Raw genomic sequence first — 15,142 nt, forward strand, 5'->3', positions numbered from 1 at the left:
GGCTTTTTTTATGCCTTTATTTGACAGGATAGTAGACTGACAGGAAATGGGGAGAGAGATGGGGAATTACATGTGGCAAAGGTCGTCCGGATCGGGAATCGAACCGGCGACGCCAGCAGGCATCATAGCCTAGTATATGGTACGCGCCTTGACCACCAGGCCAGCGGGCGCCCCCGCATTATGTTTTAGATTAGCTAAAACCCGCAAGTACATGACCTCTGTGTCCTCAGTGGTAGATATTACAACAACTGTGTTATGAGCAAGAAAGGAGGAGGCCCGCACACCGGCTTAAGCTCCCCGTATAGGAATTTCTTTATTACCAAAGTTTCGACCCCAATGGGTCTTCGTCAGGCATGGTAACAAACAGGAAATACACAAGTTAAATACAAGTACAAGGGGGTGAGTCACAGTGTCCCCAGCTGTTCACAATGTTCCCCCGCCCACCACAAATTACCAAGACATCAGGCTGCAGTGAAAAATGTCAGGCCTATACAGGGTAAAATAAATATAAAATAGATATAAAATAGATATCCAATTAGATTGCATGACCTCAAACTCCTGCAGCTGGTAGTAATTGGCTAGTGGTCCAGGACCACCACTTATGAATGGTCTCCGTCTAATAAAGATGATTTCAGCTCAGACCAATAAAAGGTGTCCGGTGCTCTGACCACTATTGTTTCTCTGTGTCCTCTCAGCGGCTGGCTGTACCTTCGATGAGGATTCAGACCCCAATCTGTGTGACTTCACCCAGGGGGAGGAGGACCACTTTGACTGGCAGCTGTTCCGGACGCACAACACACCTCATGCCAGCGCTGAGCTCCTGCCTGGTGAGTATTGTGACATTTATTTTGACAGTGTATCTTCTAGACTAGATCCATAGCAGTGGGTGCCACCAGTGTATCTTCTAGACTAGATCCATAGCAGTGGGTGCCACCATGTGTTACAGTGTATCTTCTAGACTAGATCCATAGCAGTGGGTGCCACCATGTGTTACAGTGTATCTTCTAGACTAGATCCATAGCAGTGGGTGCCACCATGTGTTACAGTGTATCTTCTAGACTAGATCCATAGCAGTGGGTGCCTCCATGTGTGTTTAGTGGACACTCAGATGCTGTGTGAGTTTAAGACATCCACCAGTGTGCCTCAGTGTGACAGATGAATGCATTCATGTTCTGTGGCGAGGCTGACGCGTCCAGCAGAGAGATTGTGACGGCGCTCAAATCAACCTTGAGACGACCGGCGTCCATTTTTAATTGATCAGCATTAATCAAGCAGGCAGCAACCTGGTGGTGTCTGCTTCCTGCTGACCCCCGAGCATCACTTTGATGTTAACCAGGCTCTCACCCTGGATAATGGAAACACACCATTTCCTGACAGCGGGAGATGGCATGCATAGTTTATGAGGAGCTCCTCTGCTTCTCTCTGTATTAGCAAACACCCTACCAGGAGGAAAGTGACAAAAAGCTCCTTGACAGAGATATGTGTGGTTGTGGAGGGCTTGTGGTGGCCTCACCCCTGCAGACATGCCAACTGTCCAGGAGAGTGATTAAGATGCATAAGCAGCCAGTCAGTTAGCCGATGAACTGTGAAAGAGACCTTGGCACCACGATACTGGGATCATCAATAATCAATGATTCATCGTGTATAAGAGAGAACACAGAGAGAGAGAAGTCATTGTTGCACATTTATAAAATCATGTTAGTTTGGTATTGAAACAAAAGAGGTAGAGAGAAGTAGGACAGATAATGTGGTTACTGAACACTGATGTTGCAACTTAACGTGGCAGATCAAATAAGTGTGATGCCAAAAATAAAGTAAAGAAGACAAATGGAGGTGATGAGGAGGACAAAAAAAGTAGATCGGGAGTGGCTTATTGTCAGTATCAACCGGTAACACGCGGGAGTCTGTCCCCGTTACAATGCGCTAGACCCCTGGGAGATGGACTGCTGAGGTGGAGCGCCACACCTACCATCAGCTCCCAGTACTTGCCGCATGACTTGCCAAGCCATGCTACTCATACGCTGAGTTGGCGGTGCCCGGAATCGAACCCATGACCTTGCGGTACACAGGCGAGGGCTCTACCGACTGAGCTACCCGGGCACAAATATGAAGATAAATAACAAGGTTCACACTAATCAAGAGCGGTTAATTAATAAACTATTTAACGAGGGACCATGGAGCTTCCCTGCGGAACACCTTGACTATGTCAAGGTGTGCCATGCTATTTTTAAAGGCACGGTGCTTGTGATTCTGATTGGTAAATGTAGCACAGTTCTATCATGCCCCTCTCCCAGGCTCTGTGCACATAGAATACCTGCTTTGATAAATGTGATGATAATCCTGAAACAGTTGGACTGCACCTCTCTCACCTCTGCATCATCAGCATTCCAGACACAATCTGCCCACAGCCACCAAGCATGTCAGTGCAGACGACAGGATAATTAATACTTTTCCCTTCAGGTTTAATTAGAGCTTACTGCCTCGTCAGACGACCTTTACAGCATTCTGGGACCTTCATCAGAATGGAAGAACAGGTGGAAATAAGATGCTACAGTATATTCTGAACATGATGACTGAGGTCACAGTGAGCCAAGGTGTTGTGGAACGTCTTACCTGTCTGTCCTTCAGGCTCCAAGGAGTTTAGATCTTTGTTAATCCCATGGGGAGAATTCTGTTTCATCTTCACCCAGCTGATGCTGCTCAGATGGCCATGATGAGCCCTCAGGGGGAAGCTGTTAGGGGTTAAATGTCTTGCTCAGGAATACTTCAACACGTAGACATGGACGGACTGGGATGTGAACCGATGACCTTCTGATTGCCAGGTGACCTGTCTAAGCTACAGCCGCTCCTTGAAGCATTGTGAATCTGTTAGTCTGTTTCCAGTAAGACTCTTAAGAAGTCTGGATATACTGTGTACGGATTTGCGTGATTTTAGGGCAAAGTTTGTAGGAGCAGTGTCCAAAAATGTGTTTTGCAAGAATCGACCTCATGGTGGCGCTAGAAGAGGGCCATGTGAAAAATGAGGGGTGGTTTGGTTTGGCAGCCAAGGAGTGTGTGTGCAAAGTTTGGCATGGATAGGGTCAACGGTGGCGGAGATAAGAGTAGGGCAAAAGTGTGACGTGACGAACAGACTGACGGACCGACGGACAGCTGGTGGAGGTTTTGATAGTAACTGCGACCTGACGGTCGCAATTAATCTGATGACAAGTCTCATAACATAATAATAGCCTATAGTATGTACATTATAGTAACTCCTGGTGATTGTACTCCGTGGCAGGTTTCACTGAGTTACTGTAGTTGGATCTCTTCATGCTACATACTGTACCGTATTGATTGATTGATTGAAGAATTTATTAGAAGTTTGCAATAGAAAAAAGTACAGTTTCATGACAGTACAAATCACTGGTACAAGGTCAACTAAAAGGAGATCCTAGAAAGCCGAGGCTTATTTCCACAGGAACCACACTTTAAGTATCTCATATAACATTGAAAGACAGACGGATAGAACATAGTACTTTATCTAGGATAATATCAGTTTCAAAAGCATAACATCAAATACAAAAGGCAGAATACAAAGAAAAAGGGGGGGGGGGAGCATGGGGGCTTAGTCTATTTACAAGTCACGGGTAGCTGCTGTCTGAAGGTGACTTTTCATACCAATTTTGAAGGAGGCTAGGGATTTGCTCTCCTTTAGGGCTTGTGGAAGGGCGTTCCACATGTTGATGGTATAGCAGGAGAACGAGTTAGCGCCTTGTTTAGTGTTAAATCTACGCTGATGATGATTAGTGGAGCTGCCTCTGGTGTTATGATCGTGAACATCCTTGACCTTTAAGAAGTAGTTTGTCAGGTACATGGGAATCTTGGAGGTGTAGTGTATCTTGTACACCAGGCCCATTGCAAGATGCTGTACTCTGTCAGCTACTTTGAGCCACCCCACGCTTTCGTGGTGATGCTCGGTAAGGTGGGTCAGAGGAGGGAGACCAAGCACAACCCTAATTAGTTTGTTTTGGGCTGTTTGGAGCTTTAGCTTTAAGGCAACTGGGGCGTCGCGATACCAGACAAGGACTCCGTAATCAATGAGGGGCCCAATAAGAGCACCTCCTAGTGTCTTTCGGGATTTAATATTGATCAGTGGGGCAACTCTTTGCAAGAAGCGAATTCGTTGATTGACTTTATTGATTACCTTGGTGGTCATTTTTTCACTGGATAGGTTAGCCTCCAGGATGCAACCCAGGTAGCAGATGTGGTTTTTTCTTTCTATCACAGTGTCACCTACTTTAATTGTGAAGTTCTCAACTAGGCTAAGTTTCTGACTAGATCCAAAGAGGATACATTCAGTTTTGCCTAGGTGAATTGAGAGTCTGTTGTCATTGAGCCAGGTGCAGATCTTGTTAAGTTCACAGTTAAGGGCCTTTTCAACCTGCAAAATGTCTCTGCCTGAGACTAGGAGAGCCGAGTCATCCGCGAACAGAAACAGATTGCAGTCACAAGCAGATGACATGTCGTTTACGTATATTAAGAACAACAGTGGTCCTAGTATACTCCCTTGAGGTACTCCACAGTTTACTGGGAGGGGGGGGGACAGGGTTCCGTTGACTTCCACCATCTGTTCCCTCCCCACCAAGTAAGAGTGCATCCATCTCACTGCTGTGCTATCAAGACCAATAGCTTTGAGTTTTTCGATCAGAATAGAATGATCGACGGTGTCAAATGCCTTCTGGAGGTCCAGCATGACCATGCCGCAATATTTGCCATCGTGAATTTCACGTTTGATGTAATCATTCAAATAGATGAGGCATGTATCTGTGGAATGGGACTCTCTGAAGCCAGACTGGAACTCGTAGATCAGTTTATTCTCTTCAAGATATTTAGCCACCTGTTCATAGACAATTTTTTCCATTACCTTAGAGATGGAACTAAGGATTGAGATTGGCCTGTAGTTGCCAGGGTCAAGTTTACTGCCTTTTTTGTGCAGGGGGGTTACCTTGGCTAATTTGAAGTCCTGGGGGACATAACCCTGCTTAATAGATAGATTAATAATATGGGTAATGATTGGGGCAATGGTGGCAGCTGAGTCTATGAGAAATTTGGGGGCAATTTTATCATGGCCAGCGGCCTTGAATTGAGGTAGGGTGCGCAGTTTTTTAAACACTTCATCAGTTGACACCGTGGCAAGTTTAAAGTTGTCTTTGCATACCCCAAGGTTCCTGTAGAATTTCGAGATGTGCCTAACACCAAACAGCCCAGATGGAGCGGGCAGTTTATTGACCAGATTTTTGGCCATGGAGGTGAAGTAAATGTTGAGATTTTTGGCTACATCAAGACTATCAGTGAGGAGGGTTATGGGAGTTTGGATGGATATGTTGCTGGCTATGGATCTGAGTTTAGCACCACAGCCTAGCTGGGTTTTAAATAGCTTCCATAGGTCTCGTGGTTTGTGGATGTTTTCCTCAACTTTCTCATCCAAGTAGTTTTTTTTGGCAGAAAGGATTAAGGAGGTTGTCCGATTTCTCAGTTTATTAGCCTCTAAACTGACTATTTCTAATTTGGCTTTAAGGTGTTTATTGGGGCCTTTTTTGAGTTTGTGATTATATTTGCGTTTCTCAGAGTATTTTTTGTCTCTGAGTTTCATTGATTCACAGATTTCCGAATTCCACCATGGCTGTGAGCGGGCTTTAACTGCATCTGCATCAGAATTCTGCATCTCTGCATGTTTTACTCCTAATCCTGCTGTGTTGAATCCGGCCTGCGCATCGCTCTGGGAGGGTCTCTATCCACCATCTAATCCTGCTGTGTTGAATCCGGCCTGCGCATCGCTCTGGGAGGGTCTCTATCCACCATCTAATCCTGCTGTGTTGAATCCGGCCTGCACATCGCTCTGGGAGGGTCTCTATCCACCATCTAATCCTGCTGTGTTGAATCCGTCCTGCGCATCGCTCTGGGAGGGTCTCTATCCACCATCTAATCCTGCTGTGTTGAATCCGTCCTGCGCATCGCTCTGGGAGGGTCTCTATCCACCATCTAATCCTGCTGTGTTGAATCCGGCCTGCGCATCGCTCTGGGAGGGTCTCTATCCACCATCTAATCCTGCTGTGTTGAATCCGGCCTGCGCATCGCTCTGGGAGGGTCTCTATCCACCATCGCTCTGGGAGGGTCTCTATCCACCATCTAATCCTGCTGTGTTGAATCCGTCCTGCGCATCGCTCTGGGAGGGTCTCTATCCACCATCTAATCCTGCTGTGTTGAATCCGTCCTGCGCATCGCTCTGGGAGGGTCTCTATCCACCATCTAATCCTGCTGTGTTGAATCCGGCCTGCGCATCGCTCTGGGAGGGTCTCTATCCACCATCTAATCCTGCTGTGTTGAATCCGGCCTGCGCATCGCTCTGGGAGGGTCTCTATCCACCATCGCTCTGGGAGGGTCTCTATCCACCATCTTGGCAGCCAAGGTGCGAGGGGACAGCTCGTGTTCATGAGATCAGTCTATTTACAGTGGACCACTATTAACTTTCTGTTGCTGAGAAATTGGTGTCCAGGGAAGATTAGTAAACACAGCTGAGATAGCAGCAGAGCATGGAGCTCCCAGGAGAAATTAGACACTACATTTCTCATGCATGGGAAACGTGTAAAAAAGAGGCTAGATGTCTTTTTTAATTAAACTTGCTCCTACTTCTTTTCTTTTCCTTTTTTGTTAAAGGTCCTACTCTTCATTTTTCATTTTTCTTCAGACCGTCTTCACCTTGCTTTAGGGAGAGAGAGAGAGAGAGACAGAGACAGACAGACAGACATCTCCGACAGAGAATGAGTTAAGAAAGTACACAAATCAGAAAAGGCTGCCAGATACTGTAACATTTCAGGACATTTGTCAGATGGTGTATAACATCTTTAATATATAATATGAAGGTTTTGAGGAACTTTAGTAAAAGGTTTGTATAGTATAATCGATTGTATTTTCAGCACTCCACGTTGAATAAATTCCAAATAATGTGAGTTGAGGAAGTAATAATGTATTGTGCCAATATTGCTGTTAGAACTTGGATTAAGCAATACTCTTCCAATATCCTCCATGACCAGGTAGCTTCACAACTCAATGTTTAACATGACTTTAAGCCCTGCAACAGACTGGCATGCATCTTTACATGATGCTAGAAACAAGAGCTTGTTTCCTGTCCTACACTCTACGATAACAAGGTCTCTTCACTTTAATATCCTCAAACCTACTCATTGCACACTGCTGTTGAACAGCTCCTTGATACTCAAAGCAGATAGAGTGAGTTAATGATGGCCTGACATCCCATGAGGGCCACAGCACATACAAAGAAAACGTTCAAATTCTTTGAAACGTGGGTTTGTGTGAATGTTGTTTACCAGGTAAATGTTTGCAGAGTAGCAGCTAGCAGACCCAATAGAATGACTTTAGAGGAAAACCTTTGTTAATCCCATGGGAAAAATTACATTTCAGCTTAACCCGGCTGATGGCTGCTCAGATGGCCATGATGAGCTGTTAGGGGTTCAGTGCCTTACAGGGACACTTTGACACACAGATCAGGGTTGGGAGGTGAACCAGACAGCCTCTCTATCCACTAAGCTATGGGAGGTGAACCAGACAGCCTCTCTATCCACTAAGCTATGAGAGGTGAACCAGACAGCCTCTCTATCCACTAAGCTATGGGAGGTGAACCAGACAGCCTCTCTATCCACTAAGCTATGGGAGGTGAACCAGACAGCCTCTCTATCCACTAAGCTATGAGAGGTGAACCAGACAGCCTCTCTATCCACTAAGCTATGAGAGGTGAACCAGACAGCCTCTCTATCCACTAAGCTATGGGAGGTGAACCAGACAGCCTCTCTATCCACTAAGCTATGGGAGGTGAACCAGACAGCCTCTCTATCCACTAAGCTATGGGAGGTGAACCAGACAGCCTCTCTATCCACTAAGCTATGGGAGGTGAACCAGACAGCCTCTCTATCCACTAAGCTATGGGAGGTGAACCAGACAGCCTCTCTATCCACTAAGCTATGAGAGGTGAACCAGACAGCCTCTCTATCCACTAAGCTATGGGAGGTGAACCAGACAGCCTCTCTATCCACTAAGCTATGGGGAGGTGAACCAGACAGCCTCTCTATCCACTAAGCTATGGGAGGTGAACCAGACAGCCTCTCTATCCACTAAGCTATGGGAGGTGAACCAGACAGCCTCTCTATCCACTAAGCTATGGGAGGTGAACCAGACAGCCTCTCTATCCACTAAGCTATGGGGAGGTGAACCAGACAGCCTCTCTATCCACTAAGCTATGAGAGGTGAACCAGACAGCCTCTCTATCCACTAAGCTATGGGAGGTGAACCAGACAGCCTCTCTATCCACTAAGCTATGGGAGGTGAACCAGACAGCCTCTCTATCCACTAAGCTATGAGAGGTGAACCAGACAGCCTCTCTATCCACTAAGCTATGGGAGGTGAACCAGACAGCCTCTCTATCCACTAAGCTATGAGAGGTGAACCAGACAGCCTCTCTATCCACTAAGCTATGGGAGGTGAACCGGACAGCCTCTCTATCCACTAAGCTATGGGAGGTGAACCAGACAGCCTCTCTATCCACTAAGCTATGGCCACCCAGGGAGGGTAAAACACATCCTGTCCTCCATCTTGTGTCATCTTGTCATCATCAGTCTGTACCAGAGAGCCATGGAGGACACTGACATTTATTAGTAGTGTGTTGTAAGCCCTGCCTGGCCTCCACTCTGCAGCCTGAACCAGCTGGGTGTCACTGTGTCATTGTCTGAGACACACACACACACACACACACACACACACACACACACACACACACACACACACACACACACACACACACAGAGGTTTAATACTCTATTACATCGCTCACTTCCTTGGCAGCTGTCCTTCAACATAATGTGCATCATCTCCTATTTGCATATTCACAATAAAGCTACCTTTGTAAGCAGTTTTATACAGTAGAACCTGATCTGATCAGTTTGAGGCCAGGTTTTCTGTAAGGATGGAAATTACACGTAGATTTTATGCATTTCAGTTGTAAAGTAAAATAATCATAATAATAATAATAATCATGAAGAATCTGCATCCATCTGCAATCTTCTTCAGACAAATGCAAAAAGCTAAATATTTTTTCTAAAACGTTAATAGAGATCAACATGTCATTTTATGGAAAGCATTTGCATATCATCAAAAAGGTACAGGCTCTCACACAGACTGTGGAATTGCTTTGCGGTCATGGTTCCTTGCAGATCAGTGTCTTTGTGAATAAATGATACGTTTTGAAGCAGCAAAACTACTTTCAAGAAAGTGGAATGATTTGTAGAAAGGCCTGCTAAACAAAACACTTTTTCTTTTTACCCAGCTTTGGAAGAATGATGTGTAAATATCATGCTTCATTTGCTGCCTACAGTTGACCAACCTTTTAGAAAGCCTAAGCCATCCTCACCTGAGAAATAATAGCAATATATTATGGAAAATAATGTGCTTTCTCCCTGAAAAGATGAAATAACAGGCTGATTGCACACTGTTTGTCTTTGGGGGACATGTTTTGGAAAAGAAGAACTGCTCCTGTGTGGAGATGTGAGGGTGCGTGTGGAGACCTGAGGGAAGCAGGCAAACAGATGGAGCTTGAAGTAAACCTTAATATAAAGACCCAACAACACTTCAGCTTTATGTGTAAAGCTTGGTCTGTGCTGCAAGGCTAAAAGCCCCATTGATAAAGTAAATTAGAGATCAGATAACAGGTGTGTAGTTTACTCTAGCTGGTGGTGGACATGCAGCTATTCCTAGAGGGGTAATAAACACACTTTATGTCTTGTTGCCTGAGAGGAACTTTTGTCTCTCTTCTGGGGGACTCATTACCTCTAAATAAGAACATATTTAGTATTTGCAGTGGCCCTGTATAAAAGTCTGAAAGCAAAGTTCTCTCAACCTCTCGTTCACTTCACCCATGCGATTCAAATGTTTATATTTTTAGGGTAACAAACCTCAATCCTCAGCTTATCTTTTCTATGAGGTTAAGAAGTGAACATTAATGTGAGTTACAGCAGTGAGTGGTTTCCAGAGCACTGATTTGTTTAGTCTAGACACAGTGTGTTATGCAGCTGATTTGCATCAGCTGCGTGCGTGCCTGCCTGCCTGCCTGCCTGCCTGCCTGCAGGTCTGCAACACACAAGCTAGACATGGCAACACAACCCCTCCTGGCTGCAGTGTCTTTCTAATTAGTGTCATTTTGCAGGGACAACTAGAGCTCTTTTTCATGAGGGAGGTTGTCAGTTTAACAGCATAATTGAAGCTCAGGCACATGGGTGCATCTCTCCATTCCGACATGTCTCCTTTCCGACAGAACTAACCCTATCTCTTAACCTAACCCTAACCTTAACCTCTGTGGAAGTGTCGCCACTCCGACAATAAGAAGTTACTGTCGGAGTGGCGACATGTCGGAATGGAGAGCGCCTCCCCAGGCACATTACAGCCAAACAGGCAGGTTTATGTTTGTCTTTACATACATTAGCATTATGGAGCAGGAGAGTTAGCAGCCTGATTTGATTAAGTTAAAACTTTTCTCCTCAAGCACAACTTCAGGGAAATGATGTTTGAGGTGATTATCTCCACCAGGCTGGAAGACCAGGTGGTGAAGATTATGTGTTTGCCTGTGTCTGTGTGTGTCTAAATAATCTTGGAAACATCAGGACAGATCGGTGTGCAGCTTTGCATATGCAAGCCTTCTTGCACATTCCCAATAGCTGCTAGAGATACCATGCAAGGAGTGATCATCATCCACACGCTCAAAAATGTTTGTGGGGCTGGAAGTAAATCCATTTAGAAGGAATATTCATAAAAAAGGGAGGCATATTCCTGCACATACTTTTCTCTACTTTATTAATCAACGTATCGGTCATAGGGACAAACTGTAGGGACCTTCATCAGACCTGATTCAGTAAGTTGTAATTAATTGGTACAAATGTGCCACCATGCCTGTGGGACATCTCTCTGTATGTGCCCTGAAATCACAGATGGGAAGAAAAGGTGTTTTTTTATTATGATAATTCTTGTCCATGTAGGATTTTCTACAGCCGAGTCAACTGATATGATAATCAGTGTCAGAGTGTCTTTTTACTGAAGGAAAGTAAAGTTCAGAGTTGTGCTCGTTCTCTGTAATTCTACAGGGAAACTCGGGCCGGTGAACATTATGATATTTGTTCTTACAGGTCATATTGTTGCATTTCTATCATTACCTACTGGCTGACTTGCTGCTCTCTAGTGAACACTTGGCTTTCATTTAAAGGTTGAGCACTTAGCTTGGGGGGGGGGGGGGGGTCTCCTTTGGGAGCGTGAAGCTACTACCATCTGTTTGTTAATGTGATGCCACGTGTCTCCTGGGCTCACACTTGAGAGGACGATCTGGGAAACGGTGGACGTGCCTTGAGGCCATCACAGAATAATTGTGCACTCGCTGCACAGTGTCCAAGCAGCCCAAATAACCACTTCACACACAGGAGAAGTCCTTGAATTTCACTACCCAGATATGTTGCTGTGCTGCACCAAAGCCTGCTTTATACTGCCAATGTTTTTACATGAAGCTTCAGAGGTGAGAGCAGTTACATGGTGGACCAAGATGTTTGTCCTGTCCTGGAAATCACATCCCATTCGTCAGAAACCTTCATTCATTCTGCTACGAGGCTTACAAATTGTCACCGCATTTTCACTGGCGAGGAAATGGAGCAGCTCTTCATTAGACAGCAGGGGTGTGAGGAGAGGATAATTTACAATCCATTTGTTACAATAACAGTGATCCCCCCACGAGGATCAATAGAGGTTTATCTGTCTGTCTGTCTGTCTGTCTGTCTGTCTGTCTGTCTGAGCTAAGGTGAAGTGAGAGAGATTCAGATGCGTAGGTGCGTGCGTGCGTGCGTGCGTGCGTGTGTGTGTGTGTGTGTGTGTGTGTGTGTGTGAGTTTGTGTGTTTCTATGTCCCTCCTGCAGTGCTATCCTCATTTACTGGCTCATCTCAGGTACAATCTAATTCTCTGGTATTACCATAATAACTCATGTGGGCTCAACACACCGTCAGGGTAATTGATAAGTAGGCATGGCTTCTGGGTGGAGCTATTTGCATATAATTGTGTTAACTGATATCATAATGAATGGGAAAAGGCCTGATGCAAGCAGAACGGCTGGCCGGAGATGGATGGCTGTTTGAATTATACACAATAAGCAATATATTATCAGGTCTCAGCGGTCCACAATGCTCCGTGCTGTGCTGGTGGGTGTTTATTTTCCCCGGAGCGCTGTGGCTGGAGTGTGCCTGGCTATAAAGCACTCTGTACATCTGCCAGCTCTTTACTAGCGTCTAATGCCTTGGCTGTTCTCCCGTCCATCGCTCCTCAGTGGCTCCTTATGACATTACCCACTCTGTGAGCTGATGAGCAAGGAAACAGCAAGATGTGGAAATGGCTTTTATGAGTGTGAATAAATAGAACATGCAGTGTGATACGTGAAGTGATGGCATTTATTTTTACACTGCATTTTCACAGGGATGATTTAAAAGATGACAAAATGGCTGCTCCATAATGTGTCAATATGCTTAGTATTCTGTGCATGTTCATGCTTTTAACCAGAGTGGTGATAATTAGCTTCTCAACCTCCACCAATCTTCATTATTCTCCTATTAATACATATGATAAGCTCATTGCCTTTTAAATTAGTTTCTTATGAATGACTTACAGTGAAGTTAACTGAAAACAAAGATAAAAAGGGACATAATTAGTCAGCGACTGGCCTCAGCTCAATAACTCCTCTGTGTTCCTAGTAGCGTTGTACGGGAGCTTGACAGAGAATCTGCTGGCACAGAAAGACTAGACTAGACTAGAATAGAAAGGTCACATCCTATTAGAAGTTTTCCTTTGGCAGAAATTACAGGTCAAGCTTTTGCACTCAGCATCATGAATTGCAATGACGAGTGGGTTTTTAGAATAGAGCTGAGATGGGTTGAGAGCCAGAGCTGGTGGAGCTGTTATTAACCCTGGGCAATTTGCCTGCTTTAACGGATGTATTCTTAAGGAGTGCATTATATCAGCGCTGAAGCTTGAACAGCTTGAATGTAGCTTTTTAATACAGTGTGGAGAAACTAATTCACAAAGAGAGGAATGATAGAGGACTGGGTTGATGGGATAGCGTGAGGATAACTGGATCTCCCAGTCGTAGAAAAACAAACAGAAGAGAAAAGTTGTCCTCTGTGTGAAGATAATTAGCAGAGCTCCATAAATGTCAAGAATGGACAGAGAATTCTGAATTGTAGTGAAGTCATTGTAGTCTGTAGTCTGGAAACGATAGCGAGTCATGTGTGACATTATGGTGGCTGTAGGATTATTACAGGATTTGTTATTTTACCACTCTAGTCTGACCATCACTGTTTTTAATTATGTCCACTTGTAATACCTCAGAAAACTACTCATGCATTTATTGGACATGAAACAAAACGGAAACTCACCTTTTTTATAAATGGTTAATTTTGTATGTAGCACCTTTAAATCCAAGGCACTTTACAGAGGCTGTACATTACATTCACCCATTCACACACACATTCATACACCGATGGCGGAGGAAACCATGCATCGGGAGCCATTTGGGGTTCAGAGTCTTGCTCAAGGACACTTCGACACCAACTCTGGGGGAGCCCGGGATCGAACTGGGAACCTTCCGGTTGCCAAGCAGCCACTGCCGCCTCTCATAATTAAAGCTCTCTAGCCCTGTGTTGTGGAAAAATATGCTTCTCTATAATCTATGTGCATTTGTTTGTGTGTGAAAGAAAGAGAGAGAGGGAGGGAGAAAGAGAGATGTGTATGTTACATTGCACAGATTCACAACATGTGTGAGTTCATAAATGCGTCTCAACTTACTGCTTGTGATTTGACAAGTTGAATGTGTTTCAACTTACTGCTTGTGATTTGACAAGTTGAATGTGTTACAACTTACTGCTTGTGATTTGACAAGTTGAATGTGTTGAACTCAACTAGGCTGAACAGTGTGGGAGGCTGCTAGGAACTCTCTATGTGTTGAAGTCAACTAGGCTGAACAGTGTGGGAGGCTGCTAGGAACTCTCCCAGACTGGTACAACTAATGACTGCAGGGAGTTCTGTACAGAGAGCTGTCTGAAGTCATTTGCTCCACCATAAGTGTTGTTCATATGTGAAGGATGGGAACGACACACAGCCACCGCTCAGGAAACACTCATTAACCTGGCAAGTGTGCCCTGACCCTAACCCATGCATTCATAACACTTTCTGTTGTCATAATATGTGTTTTATGAAGGGAAACTGAGTGAAGGAGTGATGCTGTGACAATTCTTTGTTCATTTGGTGTCACTTTATGGCACTTTTGAGAGCAGCTTAGTGAAATGTGTAAACCCTGCATCAATGTTATGAGGACAGTATAATGATGAAGTTCCAGCTCCACCTTCCCTGTCACCTTGCTGAGAGCCAATGGGCTCTGCAGGGAGCAACTGAAAACAACCACAATCATAACTTCAGAGGAAACTCATATCCTTTTATACTCTGGTGATTATGATGCTTTTCATCACAGTGAGAATTGGGAACTTGGAAAGTCCAACTTGTGGGAAGGATTACATTGGAAAAGGTGGGGCTCTGATGGCCTAGTGGTTAAGCTGAGTACCTCATAGGCTCTGATGTATGACAGCGTGTCCCGGGTTCAATTCCCAAGCCTAGCAGTGGATTTGCTACGTGTCACTCCCTGGTTGTCTCCCCTGTTTCCTGTCTCTGACTGGGTGATGATGATTATGATGAATCTCTCTTCTGACATCCTTCTGACCTTCCTCTCTTTACAAACTGTGGCCTGTTCACCTCTTTCAGTGGTGGTAGCGTCATATCCACAATAAGACATGGAAGATCTGACTGTACCCCAGGCTCTGGATACAAACACACGCACGCACGCACGCACGCACGCACGCACGCACACACGCACACACGCACACACACACACACACACACACACACACACACACACACACACACACACACACACACGGCCCCTGTAGACAGAGCATAGACTATGCTGCCCAGGAGAGCTTCTAGTCTGACTTGCATGTCTGTCAATGTGTCTGACTGTCA

The 15,142-nt window shown here is 45.0% G+C and overlaps 1 protein-coding gene across 1 annotated transcript in view; it reads left to right on the forward strand.

Moving 5' to 3' along the window:
- LOC308294562 (receptor-type tyrosine-protein phosphatase U-like) overlaps window positions 1-15,142 on the forward strand; it is a gene marked incomplete at its 3' end in the record, with an annotated part of 189,970 nt that overhangs the window by 77,486 nt on the left and 97,342 nt on the right. Inside the window, exon 2 of the mRNA XM_080737295.1 lies at window positions 696-827. Coding sequence (XP_080593421.1) covers window positions 696-827 — 132 coding nt within the window. The remainder of the gene's footprint in view (window positions 1-695; window positions 828-15,142) is intronic.

The sequence above is a fragment of the Nannobrachium achirus genome, assembly GCF_963921795.1.
Source record: "Nannobrachium achirus genome assembly, chromosome: 2".
Lineage (NCBI taxonomy): Eukaryota > Metazoa > Chordata > Actinopteri > Myctophiformes > Myctophidae > Nannobrachium > Nannobrachium achirus.